Consider the following 13,546-nt stretch of genomic DNA (forward strand, 5'->3'; position numbering starts at 1 on the left):
GGATGCTGTATTTTTTTCCAGGGATTCAGTTATTAGCAAATTGTGCCACTTCCTAATACTAGTTCCACAGAAAAGTTCTGGTAGCCCTTAGGACAGTGTCTGGCGCATATAAAGAAAGAAAAATTAGGACTGGCAGAGACCCGTTAACTAACAGCTTCAAAAGTCAGTAAATTTTATTGCAAGTTGAAACTTCTCTGTTTCTGAGGACACAGTCAACAGAGAGTCCCAGGAATGAAGGTTTTACTGTCCTTTAGTTTTAGCATTGTAAATCAGCTGTGTAGCACAAACATAAGCTGTTTTAAACTTTGGATGTGATACTACCTTGTTTACGTATTTGCAGCAATATTTGCCTGTTGCTTCACAAATTCAAAAAAACTTCAGGATTCAAAAAGTGATAGCCTTTTTAAGCAACACAAAACCAGACTGCATGTGATACTAATTAGCAAAGTATTACCAGTAAAGAGTTGCTGATGTTTAAAAAATACCTATGTTTCTTGCTATGTGCTGTCTATTCAGGAAAGCTTAAGTATTCATAAAACAAAGAGAATTTGAGAGTTATCTTTTTCTAGAGCCCCAAGTGTATCAGCATTTCACATGGTGTTTTTCATCAGTATTTTTAATTTTAAAAATATTAACAAAAAGGTTTTTAGGCTGTGTTTTATGTATACAGAAGGGTCACAGGAGGTAAAAATATTTGTTACCATGAGGTAGTGTAACATTCTGTGATTATAAAGTTAATCTGTTTTAAAAGTTTTTGCCATATAATGAGCAATATAAAGTACAGTATTTATTTTTATGTTCTTAGGGTCTTCCACAGCCATAATTTTACCAACACAGCTGTTTGACCCAGTGACATCATGTTTTGCATATTTCTGCATTTTAATGAGTTACTCATTTAAAAGGTTACAAAGAAACCATAACTCATAAGTAATTAAATTATTTAGCAGAAGTATAAGGAGGTCTTCTGACATGGGAAGGTCACTGTGGGAAGGAAGGAGCATCAATGTACTGAATTGCACCTGTTTGTTGAAGATAGGTACAGACCAGAAGCTTTACTGTTAGATTACAATTGTCTGTTTTCTCAGGGAATGACTAAATACATGCACATACTAAAAGCAGCTGAATTCTCTGTCATTGAGATAGTGGATTTCTGGTCACAAAACACTAAATGGGAGTTGTCTTTCAAGACTTTGGATAACTTCAGTATTTTACAGAAAACACTTACGTGCATGATGTGTTTTTCATTTAGAATACTGAAATACAGACCTACCAAGAGATTGGCATTTAATCTTTTCCCATGGTAGTTTAATACATATAAATTTCTGGAAATGAAAGGTAAAGTATAAGATCTTGGCATCTTGGGTTGCCTTTCTTCAAGCTAAATATATTACAAATCAGAAAAAACCCTGAGCCCATTGAAATATCTGGATTTGAGAAAGAGAGGGTGTTTACAATAATTTTACACTATTACAACAGCAAAGGAAGTAAAGTTTATTGTAGAATAAATTTAGTTACTTTTTTGTGTGGTGTTACATAGAAAATACACACTTAATGACTATTTGGGGGTGTATTCATCATGAAGTGCTAATGAGAATAATCAAGACATACTGTGACATTTTCAGGGAGGAGGCAAAGTGTATTGAAAAACGAATTTGCAGTTGAGAACTTTTACTGTCAGCTAATGGGATGCTTGGAAATACCATAGAAACATTAAAAAACCCCTGCAATCCAGCTTTGCATCTGCACCTTATTTAAACGTAACTTTCAGTAGGTAATTGATATTCTCCTTGGTTTCCTTATTGATAGATTGTTTAGAAAAAATAATTGCTTGTTATTCATGTGGGCTTTATTAAAATTATTTTAATTACTTTATTTCTGGTTTGTTGCTTTCAAAAAGTTCTACGTAAATGTAAATAACGTTTTCATTAAAATCTTAGTTCTTGTTTCTTGTACCCCTCTGAAACATTTGAAACTTTTGTTGGAAAAGAGATTAAAATAGGTCTTTAAGGCAATAGGAGAGAGGATGAACTTTTGGAGTACGGACTTTAATTACAGAAGGGGTTCCTGTAGGATATCTTGAGGACAAACTGGTGGGTTCATTCTTTCACAGGCTGTATGGACTCCAAAGCTTCTTTGCACTTAGTGAAGAAAAGCAGAAGCTGGTTTTTACAGCCGGAGCAGTTGTTATGGACAGATTATTTGCAGCCCAGTATCCTGCCTGCATGGCTGGGGTGGATTCACTTCCATTCAGTTGCCAGCAATTTCTCCAAATAGCCCAAATCCCACATCAGGGAGAGGTGGTTGGTCTGATGTTTATTAAACAATGCTTGAAGCAGTAGTTGAACATGAACAGAGTTCTTTCTGTTAATTCACAGAATTAAATTAATGCTATAGCATAGGTTCTTGTGTCTCACTTGCCATGAGAAATAATTTTCTGCTGCAAATCCTAGAGCAACTAGTGCTGGTAAAGGCATGCAAGTTCCCTACAAAGAATACAGTAAGCAACTTAGGATGTAAAAATCCTTTTAATTCATGGATGTTTTTATTCAGTTTTGACCTTGCGAACAAACAGAATAAAACAAGGTTGCAGATCTAACACTCAGACATATTTGGGTTGCTAATTATAGAGAGATGTAAAACATCAATTCTTTTCAAAACTTTTCAACAGTAAACCCAAAATGTGGGAACAGCTTTTCTGGTAGGTTTTTGTAGCCTCGAACATTGATTTGTTTAGTATAGCTGCACAAGCACCAAATGAACAAATAGTAAAGTAGGACATAGTCATGGCATGTTTAATAATTTCCAGCATAAAGGTTGTGAAATAAGATGAACACAGTTCTGCATGCAAATAGATTTGGACATAATGCAGTGATGACTTAGAAGGCAGTAACAGAAAGGAAATGAAGAGTTTATTGTTTCTATAGCTCTAATATCCATTAAAAGTTAGTTACACAGCAGGTGGCAGTTTGGCTAAGTGTAAAGTGAATGTTTTGAAATAAATAGCAGCTGGGTGACCTGGGATGTCAGGGCTCTAGACAAGGGTGTGTGTTTGTCAATATATCCTACATGTTTTACAGACTCCTCAGGGACCAGGAGAAGATACAATTTCACCTTTTCTGTGCCAAAACATTTTAATTATATCTTCTTCCAAGTACAACGGTTCAGTAACCAAGGAGCTGACATTGATGCATGTGTTGATAAAGCTGAAAACATTCAAAATGAGATTAACAAAGATTTTGAGGGAAGGGTGACAGCTAATTTTGTACAGTATTCTGCATCTAATTCAGGTCAGTGTAATGGTAGAATATTTTATAACTGCTGTGTCATCTAGAAAGACTTTTATGCTGCTTTGTGTATTTAAAGATTCGTGTATATGAAGGTACAGTTCTTTATACATTGTTCAAACAGGTTATAACTTCTTTATTGAACATCTATTGGTTGTCACTATAAACAAGAATAAACTTAAGCATTTAGAAGCAATTTCACATCTCCATCTGCATTAATCACAGTAAAATGTTCCTTTTTTTAATTCACCTTCAAAATACTGACTTCAGATGTGAAATGGAAGCAAAACTACCACACACATTTTGTGGCATCACTTAATATTTGCAAAAAAATTGGATGGAAAGTTATAGTAAGTGTATTTAAATAATCAAACTGCAGTTTCTTTGTATTATGTTCAGTCTTTTGAGAACATCTCTGTATATTTCTGCTCTGTTCTCCTCCTCGTTTGAAGGTAACTCACATTCTTCCACTTTTCTTTTTGTTTGCGAAATTTTCTCCTCTTTTTTATCCATTTAGTTCTCCATCTGCTTTCACTTTTGTTTGCTTGGGCTGTCTCTCATCCCAACTTGATAATGAGGAATGCAGTGTGACCCTGACCTCTATCAGCCCATGCATGACCTTCTGACTCGCCCACATAACCTTTGACCTTCTCTTTGACAGCTTGATTAATTACCCTGTGTTATGATTTATGAGTAAGTGCTATGTAAAAATAATAGACAACAGGTGGTCCTCTAAAATCTTTTTGTGGCACGTTTTCTTTTCCTGCCTAACCTGATGAGCTGTTTGAAGTTTGGAACTTAGTGGGACAAAGTGTGTTTGGCAGAAGCATGGCATTTTTACATACTCGGACACAGTGCTGGAATTCAGGCAGCTGAGGTGTATCTGGAATGGAAATATCACAATGTTAGCAGGGTGCAGTTGCCAAAATGTATGTTGGGTGGAAACAGAAAGCGGAATCAACTGACATTTCAGGCGTTTCAGTCACAGGTCACGTCTTGAGAAAATTGCTCAAATAATGGAGGGGGCATTTTTCAAGCTGAGCTGCATCTCCAACAGCTATGTTTACTTTAACGCTTCACTAGTGACTTCTGATTGGTTGTCATGACCTCATCCTGCTGTTGCACCTACAGTGTTGCAATAGTGACATAGATGTACCCTTCTTGCAGTAAAGATGGGAAATGAACAGAGCATAATTCTTTCAGAAAGATGAATGGACATTGCTGTGTCTGTTTTAACCACAGGCAGGTTTAAGAGCAGTGAGTTTTGAGTTGTATTTCCCCAAGGAATTAATTCTGGTCTTGCTGCTGAACATCCAAATAGAAACCTGAACTTGAAAATTCAGGTTGATCAAGCATAGGAGAGTGATCTCTTTCAGATCCTCACTCACAGTCCAAAAAGATAGTTACATAGCTCAAAAGATACCTCTCCAGCTCTGACCTCTCTTGTCACATATGGTGTCCCACCCTGGTGGATTAATATACAGATCTGAGTGGTCTCGGCTCAGTATTCATGTGTCAGGCAGGGGAAATTTCAAAAGATTTGGAATTTACTTTAAATACTTTGAAGTTCTTTTTTTAACCTTACCCTCGAACTTCCAGTAAGAGGCAGAAAGCAATCCCCCATTTCTGACTCATGTATTATAATGGAAAAGGCCCTTCTACATTGTTCTGACTTAGTAGTAAAGGTGTTGTAACAGAGATACATGATTCTTTCCAACTCTTGACTTTGTAAGCCTGCTTTTCATTTTGTCATCACAATCCTCTACCTCCAGAAGCAGCAACCTGGAGAATGGTAGGAGTTAGTGTAGATTGAATTTCACTTACCTTGAAGCATTACCACGTGGGGGGAAGAGATGTTAATTGCGTGCTTTAGTCTGAGAGAGAAATTGTAATTTTGTAGATTAGGGGCTGGGAGTTCTATTTGTCAGTGTCTGTCCTAGTTATAAGGTCTTATCACAGGTACACTGATGGCTGAAGATTGATCGGGGGGGGTAGTTGTCCTTAAAGCTCAGCATTTTACCATGAAAAAACTTTTTAGAGAGTGGTTTCCCTTTCTGTGTACACTGGACACACAGGAGAAAACTATTACATTGAAAACATACCTAATGTTTGCATACCACCTAATACCACTGAGGGTGGCGAGATTTAGAAACCCTCCTACTTGATTGGTACTTACTGAAGTCATAGGTCACTATGTTTTAATAATGATGTAAGATCATCATGGCTGAAATTGGTATTTTTAATGACATTGATTTGTTTAGTATAGCTGCATTAGCACCAAATTAACAAATAGTAAATTAATACATAGTAATGGCACATTTAATACTTCCCAGCATAAAGATACTGTATATGGTGAAAAAAGATTGCTACAGTCCTGCATGCAAAAAAGTATTTCTGAACATGGCTTTCATTTTAAAGGATGCTCTTTAATGAATGTGATTTTTGTCTGTGTTAACAGTTATGCCAAAGACGGTATCTCATCTGTTATTAAAGTTTGCTAAAGGCCTTTTTTTGAGATATTAGTGGTCTCATGTTCTGAGTTTTGCATTGACTTGCACTCTTCTCAAATTCACTGCATTAGAGCTCCTCCTTTTTTTTCATTTTCTGATTGCATTAAACTTCAACAATGCAGCTATGCCCACATAAATTACATTTTTAAAAAATTAAAGTTAAAAGCCGCATTGTTTACAGTGATGTTCTTTAGTTCAGAGTATTCCTGTTCAGTAGCATATACTCAAATAAAGGCTGAATGAGAAAGGTTGTAATTGGGTATATTTTACCAGTCGTTTTATTTTTCCATGTCGATTTTTATATGTTACTCTCAAATCTTCTTTCTGGTGCCATTGTTTTCATCTTGAAATTTAGGATGCAGAAGTTCAAGGGAAAGGGAGATACACCCTATCATGTAAGCAAAACAGTCCAAAAAGAGATTACTTTCCAAAGAGAAAGACTTAGGCTTTCCCATAATTGAGGGGAAAAAAAATCTTAGCTCAGTTATTACTTAATTATTTTAATTCTGCTGACAGGAAAGGCCTGCTATCTGGGAGAAATTGTAAAAAAAAAAAGGTAAAGGGAGTCATGTTACAGTGCTTAAAATAGATTTGATAAAAATCCTTTAATTGATTTATAAAATAGTGAATTTAAAATTAGAATCATATTTCACCTGTTGATATCTATGTGAAAAATTGACATTGTGTCCTCAGAAAATGGGACAAATTAGTCATGTAATTTTAAGTTACATGATCAATAACTTAGACAAATTCCACTTCTTTGATGATTTGTGTGTCTGTTTGGTGATCAGGTTAAAGTGGACAGAGTTTCAAATCCCTGTAACACTTGTAGATCTGTAATAAACATATGAATTTTGCATTTCACATTGTATAGAAAGCAAAACAAATCAATACACAGAACGTCTCTGCTCAAAACAAGCAGGTCAAGAAGATTAAGAGCTCCAAAACTACCAGCCTGCCAAGTACTGCAAAAACTGGCAGTAGCAAGCTCAAAAACTATTCTTTCATATGAATTTATGAATGTTTGTAAGCCATATTCTTCTCCGTGATGAGTTTTGGGCATCAGAATTTTCCAAGTTGGAAAGTTCATGTGTTCATAGTTCAGCATTGGGCATTAATATGGCCAGGCATGGCATGGATATATTTTAAAATTTGTCTTTCATTTTCTATTTTCTTTGTCTCTTTCCCTATTGTTTATTTATATATCTGCCTGTTTGTTTATATTTATCCCAGTTGAATTCATGGCAGGCAGTGCAGGGGAATCATGTAACAGGAGATCTGTTATGGTGCTGTATCTAACAAAGAGACAATTTTCTCTTTGGCCTATTGTGATCTTTTTTGACTACGTCACTTATGCCAGAGGTAGTATCCTGCATGCCTCTCTTTCACCCTGTTTAGCAGAGTGCAACTGTGCCCTTTAACATGGTTTTTGGTGGGAGGAGAAGCTACAGCAGACGTTTGAGAAGGGCACAAGGACAAGGGGTAGGAACTCCCTTCAGATGAGATTTTGATAACTAGTCGAGTGTGTCCAACTGTAGAAAATCACTGAGTGACAATCTGTCTACCTGACAGTGGCCACAATGAACTACAAGGTTTGTGAATGGCTCTACAGATTAGAATAAAGCAAGCCCAAATAAAGTATCTTTTGTTGGGGTGGAGTTGGTTTGCTCTGGGCAGCTAGGTATGGGGGACCTCTTTTGATCCTCATGCCTGGACCGAGTGCAAAATGAAGCACCAAGTGAAAAGCTGGAATAAAGCTGTTCCATTAGATAATTAATATAGATGTTTCCAAAAAGTAAGTCTTTACTAAAATTTACTTCTAAAGGATAGCTTAATTTTGACTGGGAACCCATGTTAACTTTAAGGACACATCTGTTAAATGCTTGTGCTTCTCTTTTTTCCCTTCATTTGCAATTATATCTTCCACAAATACTATGATTTTTGTGTGATTTGCCATCATTTAAAAATCTTTAAATTTGATTGGCTGATTAATTCAAGATTTATTTCTCATTCATAAATTCATATTTTTTCAACCAGCTCATTTCCTGCAGCACAAAAATATACCTTATATGCTCAAAAGCATCCTGCAGGTCTCACATTTGCTCTGGATTTGTTGAATATACAGCATAATCCCAGTGAACTTTTACAGCAGATTTAAAGATGCACTAAAAAGTCAGACCCACTATAGAGAGTTGACTTGTAAGCAATACCACTGAATCAGTTTTGGTATTGATTCATTGTTACTGCTGCTATTTGCCTGTGCATGGTGTGCTTATTGTCAGCTAGACAAAAGGTTTTGCTATTTTAAAATGTGGTGAATAATTTTCACATGCTTTCTTTAATGTATCTACCTTTGTATATAAAATCTCTCAATTCTTTTTCTTTTAAAGGTTTTTACTGGCTGGGCATAAAGCTTTTTATTCATTATTATGTAGAGTTCTTAAAGCAACATTTTGCTTTTAGTTCCTGTATTGTTTTCTGAAAAAGTCATATAAAGTGCTTATGAATAAAACAACATACTAAATTATTTTAAAGGTAAAACAGGCAACTTTTCTGATGCTGAGGGATGTGTATGAGCATAAGTACATGCACAGATACATATTCACACATCAATATCCCTTTAATGACAGAATATTCTTTAAAACCCTTCTATAAATGATGTTGTGTGAGGTTTCTGAAATAAATAAAAAAGTTCTAAAGAGCATTAAAGTATATGCAAAGCATTTTCAAGCATTAAATCTCCCTTTTCACATTTCTTCTTGTTTGTGTGTGTGCGTGTGACTCTCTTCTAAAACAGGAAGGCTATGGAGTAATAGTTCTGAATCCCAATGAGAACTATATTGAAGTTGAGAAGACAAAAGCCCAAATACAGCTGTCTTCTGATATCTCAGAAGAACCTGCAGAAAAGAGGGAAAGAAAAGATAAAATCCCGAAGGAAACAAAGAAGCGACGTGACTTCTACGAAAAGTATCGAAATCCACAAAAAGAAAAGGAAACTATGCAGATCTATATTAGAGTAAGTTTCTTTTGGTTTTGTCTGCCCTTCTTTATTGATGTATACATATGTTTATTGCCTCTATTGGCTAATAAATAGCATTCTTTTTTAAAAACAAATACATTACTGAGATGGCATTCAAGAGTTTATACAGAATTCCTGTCTCTTTATTCTATTGATATTTTTGGTCATTTATTGATTGTGATGTTTTGGAAGTGTTACAAAACATTTCTTTTAATTTCAAAGGGAAACTTCAAATAAACCCCAAAGGAACTCACTGGGGTTATCAAGAAAGAAATGATTTAAGAAAGACTTAGTAAAAACAATTTTATAAAGAGAGGTGTTCATAAGAAAAACTTTGTAGTGAAGCTTAGGCAACATATTAGCTTCACATGTCATGTATGCATTTATTGTATTATATTGTATTATATCGGGGAGGCAGTATTTATAGCCTGATAGTTTTTTATCACCTGCCAAATTAATAATGTATTGTGGAAAATACCAGTGTTCATCTTGTGTGGTAGCAAATTTATCCTGTAATGTATTGTTTTTATATGAGCAGCCATCCATTGTGTTTGAGCTGAACTTCTAAAGGCAGATAAAGGAGGAATCTTGCTAATATATTAATAAATATTTAGGCTAGAATAATTTGAGAATGGTATGATGAAGAAACTCTGTCCCTTGCCCTTTTCTGACTCAGTGAACCTTTGCACTTTGTAATGCTACCAGCATGGGATCATTATAACAGTGCTATCCGAGGATTTCTAATTCTGCAGGGGGCACAAACAATATTATTTGCACATTGGCACATTCTGCTTCGTATACATGCTATGTATAATACATTCCAGACTGAGTCATACAATTTCCAAAACCCTTACTATGAAAGTTAACATTTTCATTCAACTGTAAAATACGTCAGAAACTCCACAGTGAAGGTAAAACAGTAAAAATGTATGCCTTTCTGGTGAGAAACAGAGAAAAATCCAGCACAATACATGTTAGAATCATCTTAAATTTTAATATGCCCCTATTAATTCTTTTTAGCATAACAATTTTTGTAGAAGAAATCTAACTTTGCTGGGTAGTTAAAAGGGTTAGTAACTTGGATACAAGATTGTCATGAATACCATAAATATTTACTGTGTCTTTTGAGAAATACCTGAGCGTGGGAAACAAAAGAACGCAGGTATATATGTTCAAAGTCACCAACAAGGCACTGTGTTTTCTCTTTGCTGCTTTTTTATGAGATGGTGTTCTGCCCACTAGCCAAACTCACCTTCTTAAGAGGGGCAACCAGTCTTAAGGTCCACGAGAATCCAGTGGACAATGTTGCTGTATTGTTTGAACAGAAGTCCAGTCAGCATGGAGATTCAGTGTTCCCTTGTTGAAAGTGAACCTTTTTATCAACCTTTTGAGCAATTCTACCTTCTCATGACTCTTGCCTGATGAGGCATGAAATTTGGCTTCGGGAGGTTTGACCCCCCAAAATAAAAAATATGTAACTCCATCTCATGTTCCTTTCTTCACAGCTCTGTGCCCTAAATATGACTGTTGATATTTGCTTTATTTGATTTTCCTCAAATCAAGGAAAGAAGTAATATATGTTTTAGTGAAAGTGTGATTGGTGGTCTCCTTCCTCAGGCCAATTGATTGAAATTGGGTTTTCTGATGAAGTTGGTGTTGTATTCTGAAATAATTATTTTGGGGTTTTTTTCTTAATAGACTCTAGTACAGATAGTTTTTTGAAACAGAAAGAAAAACGTACCTGCTTTAGTATATTGTGGGACAAAACAGTGCAATTTCCCTGCTTATCAGTTTCTGAAACAAAACTGGACCATCAGTAGGGTTCCATTTACTCTGTTGGTCAGAACTGTTAAGTCTGTAGGAATTGCAAGAGGTGCAATGCCATATTTGCAATTTTCGTGCCTCCCATGCTTGAGTCCATAGGATTGCTCCCTGCCTGCACCCAGGGACTTGCCTCCACAGGCTGCTGTGGGAACAGTGTTGGTGCTGGTTTGCAGTGATCTCAAGGGGCAATTCAGATACAATTTTTACTCGCTGTATAGTATAGCGTACATTTGACTCACTAGGCTCTTAAATTAAAACATGCTGTCACTCAACACAGATATTTAAGGATGGTATATGATTCGTAATGATCTCATCAAAGAGTTTTGAAAAACCTGAGCAGGCCTTATGTCAACTTTGCTAAGTAGGAAAAAGTGGTACAGATAGACTAGACGAAAAATTTCCTCACAGGAAGGCTTTATCTAACATTGAAGGAAAATAATGGTTGTATTAAATATGCTGGAGAAATTATTTCAGACAGTTAAGCAGCAGGAATAAGTATCCTCAGTTATGTTCTCATAGGGTCACTGAGATCTGTTGTGATCTGATGACGAAATGCCATTTGAACAAATTAAAGCTGTCTGGTTGATGTTCCTACTTGTGCAGCTACATTTGCCAAGAACTGGACAATTAGAACTCTTCCTTGGTAATTATCTTTAAGTTTTTTCTTCATTTTCATAGTGAAAAAAATAGCTGGGGTATTCAAGAATATGTAAAAGCAGAGTCTTAAAATATAAAATATCAAACTGCACTGTATTTTTACACAAAATGAGTATAAATAAAAATGACTGTGGCAGTGTGTAGTGCATTAAGCATAGTGCTTTTGAAAGATCAAAGTACTAACTGTTTCATGCTGGAAGTTTCCTTAACTATGAAATAATGTACTTTCTGGCATACATTATGGCTTGTTAAAGGAACTGATTTGGTCTGGGTAATAAACATCATGTCAAACATTATGGCAGGAAAACCTGCTTAATATGTTTTGTAATAAGACAGATTTTTTTGTTCTTGAAAACATCTGCCAACTGAATTCACAAGTGAAGACAGAAAATGTCATCAATTCTGTAACATTCTTGTAAATTTGATTTCAATTTTAGCAATGCAAACCAAGAAAAAAAACTTTTTGATAATCAGCATTGACTATAATACTTTTATGGAATGATTAAACACAAGCATTTTACTTTTATATAACGCGCTAATGAATGCATATGAATTTTAATACTCTTACTATTCAGATTTTAACAAGCATATTGACAGATCATTTTAAAAGCATCTGGTTTTTAATGTGTTGAATGGAGGATTGAGTAAAATAGCTAAATATGTACATACATCCTTTTTAAAAACATATTTCTATCCTTCGTTATAAATATTACCGTTTTTTCTTAGACCACCAGAGGCTGCTCTGTACATACGGGCTAATGCTTTCTCCCCAGAAACTTATTATGCTAGCCAGCCTTCACTTGTTACTGAAGTAAACTGAGAATTTGTTGGTCTCTAACCTTTTTCTGTGGAAACAGATCATGCAGGCTTAAATGTGACATGATTATTACTTCCATTCTCAGCCATCTCCCATTCTCTGAAGATTTTCACACTGACAGTGCCTTTTCTATGTTAGAAGATACTTAAAAATGTAAATTAGTATTTTCCCCCTTCTAAACTGCATTCACCACTTAAATAAGTAAACTGAGTTGATTCTGAAATGTTAATAAAGAGAAAATATAAATTGCATAATTTTATAGCAATAGTAATTTGCAATAATATTGTTTCCCCAACAGTTGAAGGATATCAAAGAGGCAACCAAGGAAGAAGTAGGAAGGATCACTTTTATCAGACCAACTAATGGGGTCAGGTTTTGTGGACAAAAGGGATAAGACTCTCCAAAGCCTGTATGCTAGGAATTTTGTCCTTTTTTTCCCCACTGAGCTTATCTGCTTGAATAATTCTTATTGCAAATATTATTTTTACTATAGCACAATCTAGAACAGTGCCATTTCTATTAACAGCATATTAATGAAATTAATCTTGGATGTAACATACTTTTCATAAATAATTTCTCCTATCTTCTGTGAGAGATTAAATAGGAAAAGATCATGTGCAACCAGTTAATTTGTTTTATTAAAAATGGATACATCTGGATGATTTGTGCCAGTATTTAGGAACAAGGCAGTTGTGTTAATATACAATTAAGTAAGCAATGACTGCTGGCATACGGGAAGTCCTGGCAAGTGTGCAAGCGCAGTTGTGCCATTTCTGCTCATTGTTCAGTGTGGCTGACACGAAGCATAGCCTGACTGAAGGTCACAGCAGAGTGTCCGCTTATGTGGGATGACCTTTCAGTGCCATGGATTTCTTTCACATTGAAGATTGAGCCATTTCCCAACATAGCTGCAGTCCCACCAGCTGCCGTTTTCACCCTGTGGCCATCTCTGGGCCAATGACCTACCCTCTGATTTGGCAAGGTGCACGCCTGCTCTTGTCCAAAGCCTGTGTGACTACATTAGCCTGCTGCTGAGACAAAGCTAATAAGCCCTTTATTCCACCAGAGGAGACAAAATGACAAGCTTTAGACAAACAGCTCCTGAGAGGTAAGGGACAGGTTCAGCACAGAGAATGCCTGTGGCAGACGTGGGCATCAGGACTTCAACGTCTAGAGTCTCATGCTGATGTTTTGTTGCCCCTTCAACAAACAATGCCTGTTTTGTTTCCCCTTTTACAACTGCCAGCGTTACTTTATATATACCTCTGAAATAACACATGGTTTTACGCTGCCCACTTTTAAAGCCTGTTAGTTTTGTATGTTCTTGAGAAATCTCCTTCGCTTGTAAGCAACAGCAAAATCATGCTGATAGTAAAAAGCTCATGAGAACTGCCTAGAAACTGCCGTGGTGGTGGTGTTCTTGCCCCATGTTGGG

The 13,546-nt window shown here is 35.8% G+C and overlaps 1 protein-coding gene across 6 annotated transcripts in view; it reads left to right on the plus strand.

The window, feature by feature from the left end:
- The window catches only part of FAM172A (family with sequence similarity 172 member A), a 272,515-nt gene that overhangs the window by 132,965 nt on the left and 126,004 nt on the right, over window positions 1-13,546 (plus strand). For all 6 annotated transcript variants that reach the window (XM_048292989.1, XM_048292988.1, XM_048292986.1 and 3 more), the window contains one exon: window positions 8,592-8,810. In XM_048292989.1, coding sequence (XP_048148946.1) covers window positions 8,592-8,810 — 219 coding nt within the window. The remainder of the gene's footprint in view (window positions 1-8,591; window positions 8,811-13,546) is intronic.

This window comes from Corvus hawaiiensis, chromosome Z (assembly GCF_020740725.1).
Source record: "Corvus hawaiiensis isolate bCorHaw1 chromosome Z, bCorHaw1.pri.cur, whole genome shotgun sequence".
NCBI classification, from domain to species: domain Eukaryota; kingdom Metazoa; phylum Chordata; class Aves; order Passeriformes; family Corvidae; genus Corvus; species Corvus hawaiiensis.